Source organism: Heterodontus francisci, chromosome 19 (assembly GCF_036365525.1).
Source record: "Heterodontus francisci isolate sHetFra1 chromosome 19, sHetFra1.hap1, whole genome shotgun sequence".
Taxonomy (NCBI): Eukaryota; Metazoa; Chordata; class Chondrichthyes; order Heterodontiformes; family Heterodontidae; genus Heterodontus; species Heterodontus francisci.
In genome coordinates, this window is record NC_090389.1 from 2710407 (window position 1) to 2723945 (window position 13539).

General features: G+C 49.4%; 1 protein-coding gene across 3 annotated transcripts in view; it reads right to left on the reverse strand.

Moving 5' to 3' along the window:
• The window catches only part of LOC137379933 (FYVE, RhoGEF and PH domain-containing protein 5-like), a 512321-nt gene that overhangs the window by 317463 nt on the left and 181319 nt on the right, over positions 1-13539 (reverse strand). For all 3 annotated transcript variants that reach the window (XM_068051316.1, XM_068051314.1, XM_068051315.1), the window contains one exon: positions 12595-12682. In XM_068051316.1, the coding sequence (XP_067907417.1) occupies positions 12595-12682 (88 nt within the window). The remainder of the gene's footprint in view (positions 1-12594; positions 12683-13539) is intronic.

Below are 13539 nucleotides of genomic sequence, written 5' to 3' on the forward strand. Positions count from 1 at the left end.
TTCCCAGACTCCAGACACAGCATTAATTGCTCCCAGACTCCAGCCACAACAGAAACTGCTCCCGGACTCCTGACACTACACTTATCACCCCCAGACTCCAGACACAATAACAACTGCTCCCAGACTCCAGACACAACGGTTACTGCTCCCATACTCGACACAACAGTAACTGCTCCAACACTCCAGACACAACAGTTACTGCTCTCAGACACTAGACAGAACAGTTACCACATCCAGACTCCAGACACAACAGTAACTGCTCGCAGACTCCAGACACAACAGTCACTGCTCCCAGACTCCAGACACAACAGTCACTGCTCCCAGACTCCAGACACAACAGTCACTGCTCCCAGACTCCAGACACAACAGTCACTGCTCCCAGACTCCAGACACAACAGTCACTGCTCCCAGACTCCAGACACAACAGTAACTGCTCCCAGACTCCAGACACAACAGTGACTGCTCCTAGATTCCACACACAGCGGTTACTGCTCTGAAACACAACAGTTACGGCTCCCAAACCCCAGACACAACCGTTACTGCTCCCAGACTCCAGACACGACAGTCGCTGCTCCCAGACTCCAGACACGACAGTCGCTGCTCCCAGACTCCAGACACGACAGTCGCTGCTCCCAGACTCCAGACACGACAGTCGCTGCTCCCAGACTCCAGACACGACAGTCGCTGCTCCCAGACTCCAGACACGACAGTCGCTGCTCCCAGACTCCAGACACGACAGTCGCTGCTCCCAGACTCCAGACACGACAGTCGCTGCTCCCAGACTCCAGACACGACAGTCGCTGCTCCCAGACTCCAGACACGACAGTCGCTGCTCCCAGACTCCAGACACGACAGTCGCTGCTCCCAGACTCCAGACACGACAGTCGCTGCTCCCAGACTCCAGACACGACAGTCGCTGCTCCCAGACTCCAGACACGACAGTCGCTGCTCCCAGACTCCAGACACGACAGTCGCTGCTCCCAGACTCCAGACACGACAGTCGCTGCTCCCAGACTCCAGACACGACAGTCGCTGCTCCCAGACTCCAGACACGACAGTCGCTGCTCCCAGACTCCAGACACGACAGTCGCTGCTCCCAGACTCCAGACACGACAGTCGCTGCTCCCAGACTCCAGACACGACAGTCGCTGCTCCCAGACTCCAGACACGACAGTCGCTGCTCCCAGACTCCAGACACGACAGTCGCTGCTCCCAGACTCCAGACACGACAGTCGCTGCTCCCAGACTCCAGACACGACAGTCGCTGCTCCCAGACTCCAGACACGACAGTCGCTGCTCCCAGACCCCAGACACTGTGCTGTGTTTTAAAAGTAAGTACTTACTGTTTTACTTACTGTTTTCCTTGTCTTTGAGTTTCTTTTGGCGCCGGAGGAACCGGAAGCTGGTCGGCAGCGAGGACTCCTGGGTAGGTATTTTCCTTAAAGGTGCGGAGCTCCGTGGACTCGGCCTCATTTCCCGGCGGAGCAGCAGGAGAAGGTAGCGACTCTTCGGTGGGTGAGTGAAGGCATCAGGAGCTGTGTTTTAAAAGTAAGTACTTACTGTTTTACTTACTGTTTTCCTTGTCTTTGAGTTTCTTTTGGCGCCGGAGGAACCGGAAGCTGGTCGGCAGCGAGGACTCCTGGGTAGGTATTTTCCTTAAAGGTGCGGAGCTGCATTCTGGGGAAGATGGGACCTGTTCAAACAGGACGGGCTGCATCTGAACCAGAGGGGCACCAATATCCTGGGAGGGAGGTTTGCTAGTACTGTTCGGGAGGGTTTAAACTAGTTTGGGAGGGGGATGGGAACCGGACTTGTAATCCAGGGACCAGTGGGTCCACTCAGAAAGACAAAGAGTGTAGTGAGGTATTGGGGAAGGTAGCACTGTCACAGAGGACAGATGGGCACGGAGAAGGGTTAAAGTGCGTATACTTCAACGCAAGAAGCATCAGGAATAAGGTGAGTGAATTGAAGGCGTGGATGGGCACTTGGGACTACGATGTTGTGGCCATCACTGAAACGTGGATAGGTGAGGGGGAGGAATGGTTTTTGGAGGTACCTGGTTATAGATGTTTTCATAAGATTAGGAATGGTGGTAAAAGAGGTGGGGGGGTGGCATTGTTAGTTAGAAATAGTGTAACAACTGCTGAAAGAATTTTCGAGGAGCATCTGCCGACTGAGGCACTGTGGGTTGAGGTCAGGAACAGGAAAGGAGCAGTCACCTTGATGGGAGTTTTCTATAGGCCCCCCAATAGCAGCAGGGAGGTGGAAGAGCAGATTGGGAAACAGATTTTGGAAAGGAGCAGAAGTCACAGGGTAGTAATTATGGGGGATTTCAACTTCCCAAATATTGATTGGCAACTCTTTAGATCGAATAGTTTGGATGGGGTAGTGTTTGTGCAGTATGTCCAGGAAGCTTTTCTGACTCAGTATGTAGACTGCCCGACCAGAGGGGAGGCAATATTGGATTTGGTACTAGGTAATGAACCAGGGCAAGTGATAGAGCTGTTGGTGGGCGAGCACTTTGGAGATAGTGATCACAATTCTGTAGCATTCACTGTGGTAATGGAGAGGGATAGGTATGTGCAACAGGGCAAGGTTTACAATTGGGGGAAGGGTAGATATGATGCTGTCAGGCAGGAACTGAGGAGCATAAGTTGGGAGCATATGCTGGCAGGGAAGGGCACGGTCGAAATGTGGAACTTTTTCAAGGAGCAGATAGTAGGGGCCATTGATAAGCATGTCCCTGTCAGACAGGGAAGGGATGGTCATGTGAGGGAACCGTGGTTGACAAGAGAGGTTGAGAGTCTTGTTAGGAAGAAGAAGGATGCGTATATAAAGTTGAGGAAAAAGGGCACAGGCATAGCTCTGGAGGGATACAAGATGGCCAGGAAGGATCTGAAGAAAGGGATTAGGAGAGCTAAGAGAGGGCATGAAAAATGCTTGGCGGGTAGGATAAAAGAAAACCCCAAGGCCTTTTACGCGTATGTCAGAAATATGAGGATGACTAGGGGGACCATAGGTCCGGTCAAGGACAATAGCGGGAGACTGTGTGTTGAGCCGGAAGAGATAAGTGAGGTTTTGAATGAGTACTTCTCTTCGGTATTTACGAATGAGAAGGGGTGTATTACTGAAGAGGACGGTGTGAAACAGACTGGTAAGCTCGAGGAAGTGCTCGTTAGGAGGGAAGATGTGTTGGGGTTTTTGAATAACTTGAAGATAGACAAGTCTCCCGGGCCTGACGGGGTATATCCAAGGATGTTATGGGAAGCAAGGGATGAAATTGCAGAGCCGCTGGCAATGATCTTTTCATCTTCTCTGTTGACGGGGGTGGTACCAGGTGATTGGAGGGTGGCAAATGTTGTGCCCCTGTTCAAGAAAGGGAATAGGAACAACCCTGGGAATTACAGGCCAGTTAGTCTTACTTCGGTGGTAGGCAAGTTGATGGAAAAGGTGCTGAGGGATAGGATTTCTGAGCATCTGGAAAGACACTGCTTGATTCGGGACAGTCAGCACGGTTTTGTGAGGGGTAGGTCTTGCCTCACAAGCCTGATTGAATTCTTTGAGCAGGTGACCAAGCAAGTGGATGAGGGTAAACCAGTGGATGTGGTGTACATGGATTTTAGTAAGGCATTTGATAAGGTCCCCCATGGTAGACTTATGGAGAAAGTCAGGAGGCATGGGATAGTGGGGAATGTGGCCAGTTGGATTAAGAATTGGCTAACTGATAGAAGGCAGAGAGTGGTCTTAGATGGTAAATACTCAGCCTGGAGCCCAGTTACCAGTGGCGTGCCGCAGGGATCAGTTCTGGGTCCTCTCCTGTTTGTGATTTTTATTAACGACTTGGATGAGGAAGTCGAAGGGTGGGTCAGTAAATTTGCAGATGATACAAAGGTTGGTGGAGTTGTGGATACCGAGGAGGGCTATTGTCGTCTGCAAAGGGACTTGGATAGGTTGCAGTGCTGGGCTGAAAAGTGGCAGATGGAGTTTAACCCTGAAAAGTGTGAGGTCGTCCATTTTGGAAGGACAAACATGAATGCAAAATACTGGGTTAACGGTAGGGTTCTTGGGCATGTGGAGGAGCAGAGAGACCTTGGGGTCTATGTGCATAGATCATTGAAAGTTGCAACTCAAGTGGATAGGGCTGTGAAGAAGGCATATGGGGTGTTAGCGTTCATTAGCAGAGGGATTGAATTTAAGAGCCGTGAGGTGATGATGCAGCTGTACAGGACCTTGGTAAGGCCTCATTTGGAGTACTGTGTGCAGTTCTGGTCGCCTCATTTTAGGAAGGATGTGGAAGCCTTGGAGAGGGTGCAGAGGAGATTTACCAGGATGTTGCCTGGAATGGAGAATAAGTCTTACGAGGAAAGGCTGAACATTCTAGGCCTCTTCTCATCAGAAAGGAGAAGGATGAGGGGTGACATGATAGAGGTTTATAAGATGATCAGGGGAATAGATAGGGTAGACAGTCAGAAACTTTTTCCCCGGGTGGAGCAAAGCGTTACAAGGGGTCATAAATTTAAGGTGAAGGGTGGGAGATATAAGGGGGATGTCAGGGGAAGGTTCTTTACCCAGAGAGTGGTCGAGGCATGGAATGCCTTGCCCGGGGAAGTTGTTGAGTCAGAAACTTTAGGGACTTTCAAAAGGCTTTTGGATAGGTATATGGATAAAGGAGAATGATGGGGTATAGATTAAATTGTCCTTGACAGAGGACAAAGGATCGGCACAACATTGTGGGCCGAAGGGCCTGTTCTGTGCTGTATGTTCTATGTTCTATGTTCTATGACACGACAGTCGCTGCTCCCAGACCCCAGACACGACAGTCGCTGCTCCCAGACCCCAGAAACGACAGTCGCTGCTCCCAGACCCCAGAAACGACAGTCACTGCTCCCAGACCCCAGAAACGACAGTCACTGCTCCCAGACTCCAGAAACGACAGTCGCTGCTCCCAGGCGCCAGAAACAACAGTCGCTGCTCCCAGACTCCAGAAACAACAGTCGCTGCTCCCAGGCTCCAGAAACAACAGTCACTGCTCCCAGGCTCCTGACACAACAGTCACTGCTCCCAGACTCCAGAAACAACAGTCGCTGCTCCCTGACACAACAGTCGCTTCTCCCAGGCTCCAGAAACAACAGTCACTGCTCCCAGGCTCCTGACACAACAGTCACTTCTCCCAGACTCCAGAAACAACAGTTGCTGCTCCCTGACACAACAGTCGCTTCTCCCAGGCTCCAGAAACAACAGTCACTGCTCCCAGACTCCAGAAACAACAGTCACTGCTCCCAGGCTCCTGACACAACAGTCACTGCTCCCAGACTCCAGAAACAACAGTTGCTGCTCCCTGACACAACAGTCGCTTCTCCCAGACTCCAGAAACAATAGTCACTGCTACCAGGCTCCAGAAACAAGTCACTGCTCCCAGACTCCAGACACAAACGTCACTGCTGCCAGACTCGAGGCACAAAGGTTACTGTTGCCAGACTCCAGGCACAAAGGTTACTGCTGCCAGACTCCAGGCACAAAGGTTACTGCTGCCAGACTCCAGGCACAAAGGTTACTGCTGCCAGACTCCAGGCACAAAGGTTACTGCTGCCAGACTCCAGGCACAAAGGTTACTGCTGCCAGACTCCAGGCACAAAGGTTACTGCTGCCAGACTCCAGGCACAAAGGTTACTGCTGCCAGACTCCAGGCACAAAGGTTACTGCTGCCAGACTCCAGGCACAAAGGTTACTGCTGCCAGACTCCAGAAACAACAGTCGCTGCTCCCAGACTCCAGAAACAACAGTCGCTGCTCCCAGACTCCAGAAACAACAGTCGCTGCTCCCAGACTCCAGAAACAACAGTCGCTGCTCCCAGACTCCAGAAACAGTCGCCGGTCCGAGACTCCAGACACAACAGTCGCCGCTCCCAGACTCCAGACACAACAGTCGCCGCACCCAGACTCCAGACACAACAGTCGCCGCTCCCAGACTCCAGACACAACAGTCGCCGCTCCCAGACTCCAGACACAACAGTCGCCGCTCCCAGACTCCAGACACAACAGTCGCCGCTCCCAGACTCCAGACACAACAGTCGCCGCTCCCAGACTCCAGACACAACAGTCGCCGCTCCCAGACTCCAGACACAACAGTCGCCGCTCCCAGACTCCAGACACAACAGTCGCCGCTCCCAGACTCCAGACACAACAGTCGCCGCTCCCAGACTCCAGACACAACAGTCGCCGCTCCCAGACTCCAGACACAACAGTCGCCGCTCCCAGACTCCAGACACAACAGTCGCCGCTCCCAGACTCCAGACACAACAGTCGCCGCTCCCAGACTCCAGACACAACAGTCGCCGCTCCCAGACTCCAGACACAACAGTCGCCGCTCCCAGACTCCAGACACAACAGTCGCCGCTCCCAGACTCCAGACACAACAGTCGCCGCTCCCAGACTCCAGACACAACAGTCGCCGCTCCCAGACTCCAGACACAACAGTCGCCGCTCCCAGACTCCAGACACAACAGTCGCCGCTCCCAGACTCCAGACACAACAGTCGCCGCTCCCAGACTCCAGACACAACAGTCGCCGCTCCCAGACTCCAGACACAACAGTCGCCGCTCCCAGACTCCAGACACAACAGTCGCCGCTCCCAGACTCCAGACACAACAGTTACTGCGCACAGAGACAACAGTTACTGCCCCCAGACGCCAGGCATAACGATTACTGTTCCCAGACTCCAGTCACAACAGTTACTGCTCGCAGAGTCCAGACACAGTAGTTACCACTCCCAGACTCCAGATACAGTGTTTACTGCTCCCAGACACCAGACACAACTGTCTCTGCTCCCCATGTGACCTCTGCTGTCTGTTCTCTCTGGGTGACCCCTGCTCCTCTATTCCTTACAGACTATCAGAAGGAATTCCTAAGTGTTTCAGACGAATCCCAAAATAAAGCTCAGCCCAAATAAACTCCTTAAACTTTCCACACCCCTCAGTGTCCCAGACTCCTCCCCTTCGCCAGTCCCTCGGGACTCTGACAGCAGCTGCGTCCCAACACTGTTAATTTGACACCCTTCGTGCTCAGTTATTGTAACACCAGGAGGCTCGGGGCTGCCATATCACTGACCTCTTTTACTTATTTGTAAAATAGGGGCTGGGGGTCTTGATGAAAAGATCACAGGAAGGGATTATAAGCAGGACAGAGTACAGCAGAGCAGGGATCAGTATTGGGGCAGAAAACTGGCACAAGGGATTTCCAGCTCATTTTACTGTTACAAATAACTTCTTCCTCCAATCATGCACTGCAGTGAAAATGAGGAGAAAATATTGGGCCATGGAGGATGTTAGTTCCTGCAGAATATAAAAGAGATAACTTGCTAGACTACAGAAATACAAACTGGTACCTTCTTTACATCCATGATTTTTGCATTCATTATGTTCTGTTTACATTATCATCAATAATGTTATTACATTGTAAGTTTGCCTGCAACCCATGGGATTTACCTGGGGCATCTGTATACCTGTAAGAGCTGCAGTGTTTGACATGCTGATAGCATACAAATCAATATTCAAAGATCACCTGTAACATAGAATAGAATCATAGAAAGTTTAAGGCACAGAAAGAGGCCACTTGGCCCATCGTGTCTGTGCCGGCCAAAAAATGATCCACCTATTCTAATCGTACCTTCCAGCATTTGGTCCGTAGCTCTGCAGATTATGGCACTTGAGGTGTATATCCAGACTCCATTTGAATGAATTGACGGTCTCTGCCTCAGCTACCCTATCAGGCAGTGAGTTCCAGACCCCCACCACCCTCTGGGTGAAAAAGTTTTTCCTCATCTCCCCTCTAATTTTTCTACCAATCACTTTAAATTTATGTCCCCTTGTCACTGACCTCTCTGCTAAGGTGAATAGACCCTTCACCTCCACTCTATCCAGGCCCCTCAAAATGTTGTACATTTCAATCAGATCTCCCCTCAGCCTTCTCTGTTCCAAGGAGAAACACAGCCTATCCAATCTTTCCTCATAGCTGCATTTTCCCAGTCCTGGCAACATCCTCGTAAATCTCCTCTGTACCCTCTATAATGAGGTGACCAGAACTGCACACGGTACTCAAGTTGTGGCCGGCCCAATGATTTGTACAGTTCCAGCAAAACCTCCCTGGCTCTTGTATTCTATACCTCGGCTAATAAAGGAAAGGATTCCATATGCCCTCTTAACCACCTTATCGACCCGTCCTGCTACCTTCAGGGATCTATGGACATTCACTCCCAAGGTCCCTCACTTCCTCTACACTTATCAGTATTTTCCCATTATTCTTGTATTCCTTTGCCTTGTTTGACCTCCCCATTGCATCACCTCACACTTCTACAAGTTGAATTCCATTTGCCACTTTTCTGCCCATCTGACCAGACCATCAGGGCGGCACAGTGGCGCAGTGGTTAGCACCGCAGCCTCACAGCTCCAGCGACCTGGGTTCAATTCTGGGGACTGCCTGTGTGGAGTTTGCAAGTTCTCCCTGTGTCTGCGTGGGTTTTCTCCGGGTGCTCCGGTTTCCTCCCACAAGCCAAAAGACTTGCAGGTTGATAGGTAAATTGGCCATTATAAATTGTCACTAGTATAGGTAGGTGGTAGGGAAATATAGGGACAGGTGGGAAGTTTGGTAGGAATATGGGATTAGTGTAGGATTGGTATAAATGGGTGGTTGATGTTCGGCACAGACTCGGTGGGCCGAAGGGCCTGTTTCAGTGCTGTATCTCTAATCTAATCTAATCTAATCAATATCTTCCTGCAGCCTACAGCTATCCTCATTGCGAACCACCACACGGCCAATCTTTGTGTCGTCCGCAAACCTCTTGATCATGCCCCCTACATTTACGTCCAAATCGTTAATATACACCACAAAAAGCAGGGGACCCAGTACTGAGCCCTGTGGAACACCACTGGAATCAGCCCTCCAGTCGCTAAAACACCCGTCAATTACTCTTTGTTTCCTGCCACTGAGTCAATTTTAGAACATAGAACATTACAGCGCAGTACAGGCCCTTCGGCCCTCGATGTTGCGCCGACCTGTGAAACCATCTGACCTACACTATTCCATTTTCATCCATATGTCTATCCAATGACCACTTAAATGCCCTTAAAGATTGCGAGTCTACTACTGTTGCAGGCAGGGCGTTCCACGCCCCTACTACTCTCTGAGTAAAGAAACTACCTCTGACATCTGTCCTATATCTATCACCCCTCAACTTAAAGCTATGTCCCCTCGTGTTTGCCATCACCATCCGAGGAAAAAGACTCTCACTATCCACCCTATCCAACCCTCTGATTATCTTATATGTCTCTATTAAGTCACCTCTCCTCCTCCTTCTCTCTAACGAAAACAACCTCAAGTCCCTCAGCCTTTCCTCGTAAGACCTTCCCTCCATACCAGGCAACATCCTAGTAAATCTCCTCTGCACCCTTTCCAAAGCTTCCACTTCCTTCCTATAATGCAGTGACCAGAACTGCATGCAATACTCCAGGTGCGGTCTCACCAGAGTTTTGTACAGCTGCAGCATGACCTCGTGGCTCCGAAACTCGATCCCCCTACTAATAAAAGCTAACACACCACATGCCTTCTTAACAGCCCTATTAACCTGGGTAGCAACCTTCAGGGATTTATGCACCTGGACACCAAGATCTCTCTGTTCATCTACACTACCAAGAATCTTCCCATTAGCCCAGTACTCTGCATTCCTGTTACTCCTTCCAAAGTGAATCACCTCACACTTCTCCGCATTAAACTCCATTTGCCATCTCTCAGCCCAGCTCTGCAGCCTATCTATGTCCCTCTGTACCCTACAACATCCTTCGGCACTATCCACAACTCCACCGACCTTAGTGTCATCTGCAAATTTACTAACCCACCCTTCTACACCCTCTTCCAGGTCATTTATAAAAATGACAAACAGCAGTGGACCCAAAACAGATCCTTGCGGTACACCACTAGTAACTAAACTCCAGGATGAACATTTGCCATCAACCACCACCCTCTGTCTTCTTTCAGCTAGCCAATTTCTGATCCAAAGCTCTAAATCACCTTCAACCCCATACTTCCGTATTTTCTGCAATAGCCTACCGTGGGGAACCTCATCAAACGCCTTACTGAAATCCATATACACCACATCCACTGCTTTACCCTCATACACCTGTTTGGTCATCTTCTCGAAAAACTCAATAAGGTTTGTGAGGCACGACCTACCCGTCACAAAACCGTGCTGACTATCGCTAATGAACTTATTCTTTTCAAGATGATTATAAATCCTGTCTCTTATAACCTTTTCCAACATTTTACCCACAACCGATGTAAGGCTCACAGGTCTATAATTACCAGGGCTGTCTCTACTCCCCTTCTTGAACAAGGGGACAACATTTGCTATCCTCCAGTTATCCGGCACTATTCCTGTCGACAATGACGACATAAAGATCAAGGACAAAGGCTCTGCAATCTCCTCCCTGGCTTCCCAGAGAATCCTAGGATAAATCCCATCTGGCCCAGGGGACTTATCTATTTTCACACTTTCCAAAATTGATAACACCTCCTCCTTGTGAACCTCAATCCCATCTAGCCTAGTAGCCTGAATCTCAGTATTCTCCTCAAGAACATTTTCTTTCTCTACTGTAAATACTGACGCAAAATATTCATTTAACACTTCACCTATCTCCTCTGATTCCACACACAACTTCCCACTACTATCCTTGATTGGCCCTAATCTAACTCTAGTCATTCTTTTTCCTGATATACCTATAGAAAGCCTTAGGATTTTCCCTGATCCTATCCGCCAATGACTTCTCGTGTCCTCTCCTTGCTCTTCTTAGCTCTCCCTTTAGATCCTTCCTGGCTAGCTTGTAACTCTCACGCGCCCTAACTGAGCCTTCACGTCTCATCCTAACATAAGCCTTCTTCTTCCTCTTGAGTTCTCGGTGTCAGACATAAGCTTTCCTTTTCTGCCTTATCTTACCCTGTAGGCTCCTTGACATCTTTGGGACTCTCGATTTTGCCATCTCACCCTTTTTCTTTGTGGGAACAAGTTTACCCTGAACCCCTTGAATCGCCCCTTTGAATGCCTCTCAATGTTCTGAAACTGATTTACCTTCAAGTAGCTGTTTCCAGTCCACTTTCGCTAAATCACTCCCCAGTTCAATAACATTGTCCTTCCCCCAATTGAGAACTCTAACTCCTGTTCTATCTCTGTCCTTTTCCATAATTATGTTAAAACTGACTGAATTATGAACACTATCACCAAAATTCTCTCCCAGTGCTTCTCCTTCCACCTGCCCATCTTCATTTCCTAAAACTAAGTCTAAAACTGCGCCCTCTCTTGTTGGACTTGCTACAGACTGGGCAAAAAGTTCTCATGAATTCACCTCATGAATTCTGCTCCCTCTATTCCTTTCACACTAAAACTATTCCACTTAATACTGGGGTAGTTAAAATCCCCTATTACTGCCCTATTGTTCTTGCACTTCTCAGAGATTTGATTAGATTAGATTAGAGATACAGCACTGAAACAGGCCCTTCGGCCCACCGAGTCTGTGCCGACCATCAACCACCCATTTATACTAATCCTACACTAATCCCATATTCCTACCAAACATCCCCATCTGTCCCTATATTTCCCTACCACCTACCTATACTAGTGACAATTTATAACGGCCAATTTACCTACCAACCTGCAAGTCTTTTGGCTTGTGGGAGGAAACCGGAGCACCCGGAGAAAACCCACGCAGACACAGGGAGAACTTGCAAACTCCACACAGGCAGTACCCAGAATCGAACCCGGGTCCCTGGAGCTGTGAGGCTGCAGTGCTAACCACTGCGCCACTGTGCCGCCCATTTGCTGACATATCTGCTCGTCTATCTCCCTCTGACTGTTTGGGGGTATATGGTACCCTCCTTAGCTCAATCCATATGGCCTCATTTTATGAATCTTCCAACATATTATCCCTCCTCACAGCTGTAATAGTTTCCTTGACCAAAATTGCCACTACCCCTCCTTTCTTATCCCCTTCCCTATCACATCTGAAAACGCTGTAACTCGGCCACCATTCCTGTCCCTCCTTAAGCCATGTTTCTGTAATAGCTATGATATCATACTGCCACATGTCTATCTGTGTCCTCAGCTCATCTGCTTTATTTACTTTCCTCCTTGCATTGAAGTAGATACCCTTGAGCACTGCCAAACTCGTTTTTTTTTAATTTTCTAACCCTCCTTTCCTCTGTCTTCCAGACTCATCCATTAATTTTCTGCCTTCCATTTTCATTTCTGATTTTGTCCCAACTGAGTCTACCATCAGGTCCCCATCCCCCTGCCAAACTAGTTTAAACCCTCCCCATCAGCACTAGCAAAACGTTCCGCAAGGAACTCAGTCCCAGCTCTGTTCAGGTGCAACCCATCCGGCCTGTTCATGTCCCATCTCCCCAGAGCCGGTCCCAACAGCTGACTTTAATTTGTTCTGTCCAGCTGCTACTTGTTACATGGTTACAGGACAGGATATTCTAGCCCATTGCAAAGTGAAGGAGAATGAAAGGCATAGAAAGGAGGCAAGATTCTATTCAACTTTTTACATACCTGTTAGGTAAAGGTGATACTGAGGGACTCGTTGTAGTAGCATATATAGGCACTGCTTTACATTCAGCCTGTTAGACCCAGGATATACCTAGACACCATCAGAAGAGAGAAAGACCAATTACAATCATCACTCAAAGACAAATTCATTAAGAATACTGATATAGGGAAAAGAACAAGAACACCGACATATTCAACACAGACCCGCAGAAACACTGTAACACAAACACAGACCCGCAGAAACATTGTAACATGGAGACCTACAGAAACATGGGCTGTATTTTTATTTATTTATTTATTTGGAGATACAGCACTGAAACAGGCCCTTCGGCCCACTAAGTCTGTGCCGACCAACAACCACCCATTTATACTAACCCTGCAGTAATCCCATATTCCCTACCACCTACCTACACTAGGGCAATTTACAATGGCCAATTTACCACCAGTCCTCTGGGGTCAGATTAGGAGATAGGTGGCCAGTGTGGGAAGGTAGGGGATGATGTGTTCATCATTGTCCCACCACCATGCTGTCTTGTCAGTGGCAGGGAAGGTGGCAGACAGACTCCTAGCCAGAGGCCAACTGAACCACTTAAGTGGCCAATTAGCAGTGCTTTCTGCCTCCACTGGCAATTTGCCAGTGGTTGGCGGGGGGGGGGGTGGCACCAGGTAAACCCTCCTTTTTGGGCAGTCTTTGGCCTATGGAGGGGCATCCCAGGGCAATGGCCACCCCCGTAGCAATGGCACTGCCTGCCCTCACTAATTAATTGGCTGCTGCTAACAAGATGTGGGCCTGGGTCCCAGTAACCGCCGAAGCGGGGTCACCTCTCCCCTCTTTCGGGTCCGTCAACAGGATGCCTGCTGCCACCACTAAATTCAGCCCACTGTAACAGAAACAATGGCGTGGATTTTGTTCTTCCCAGGCATCGAGTTCCTTGGTGGGTGGAGTCT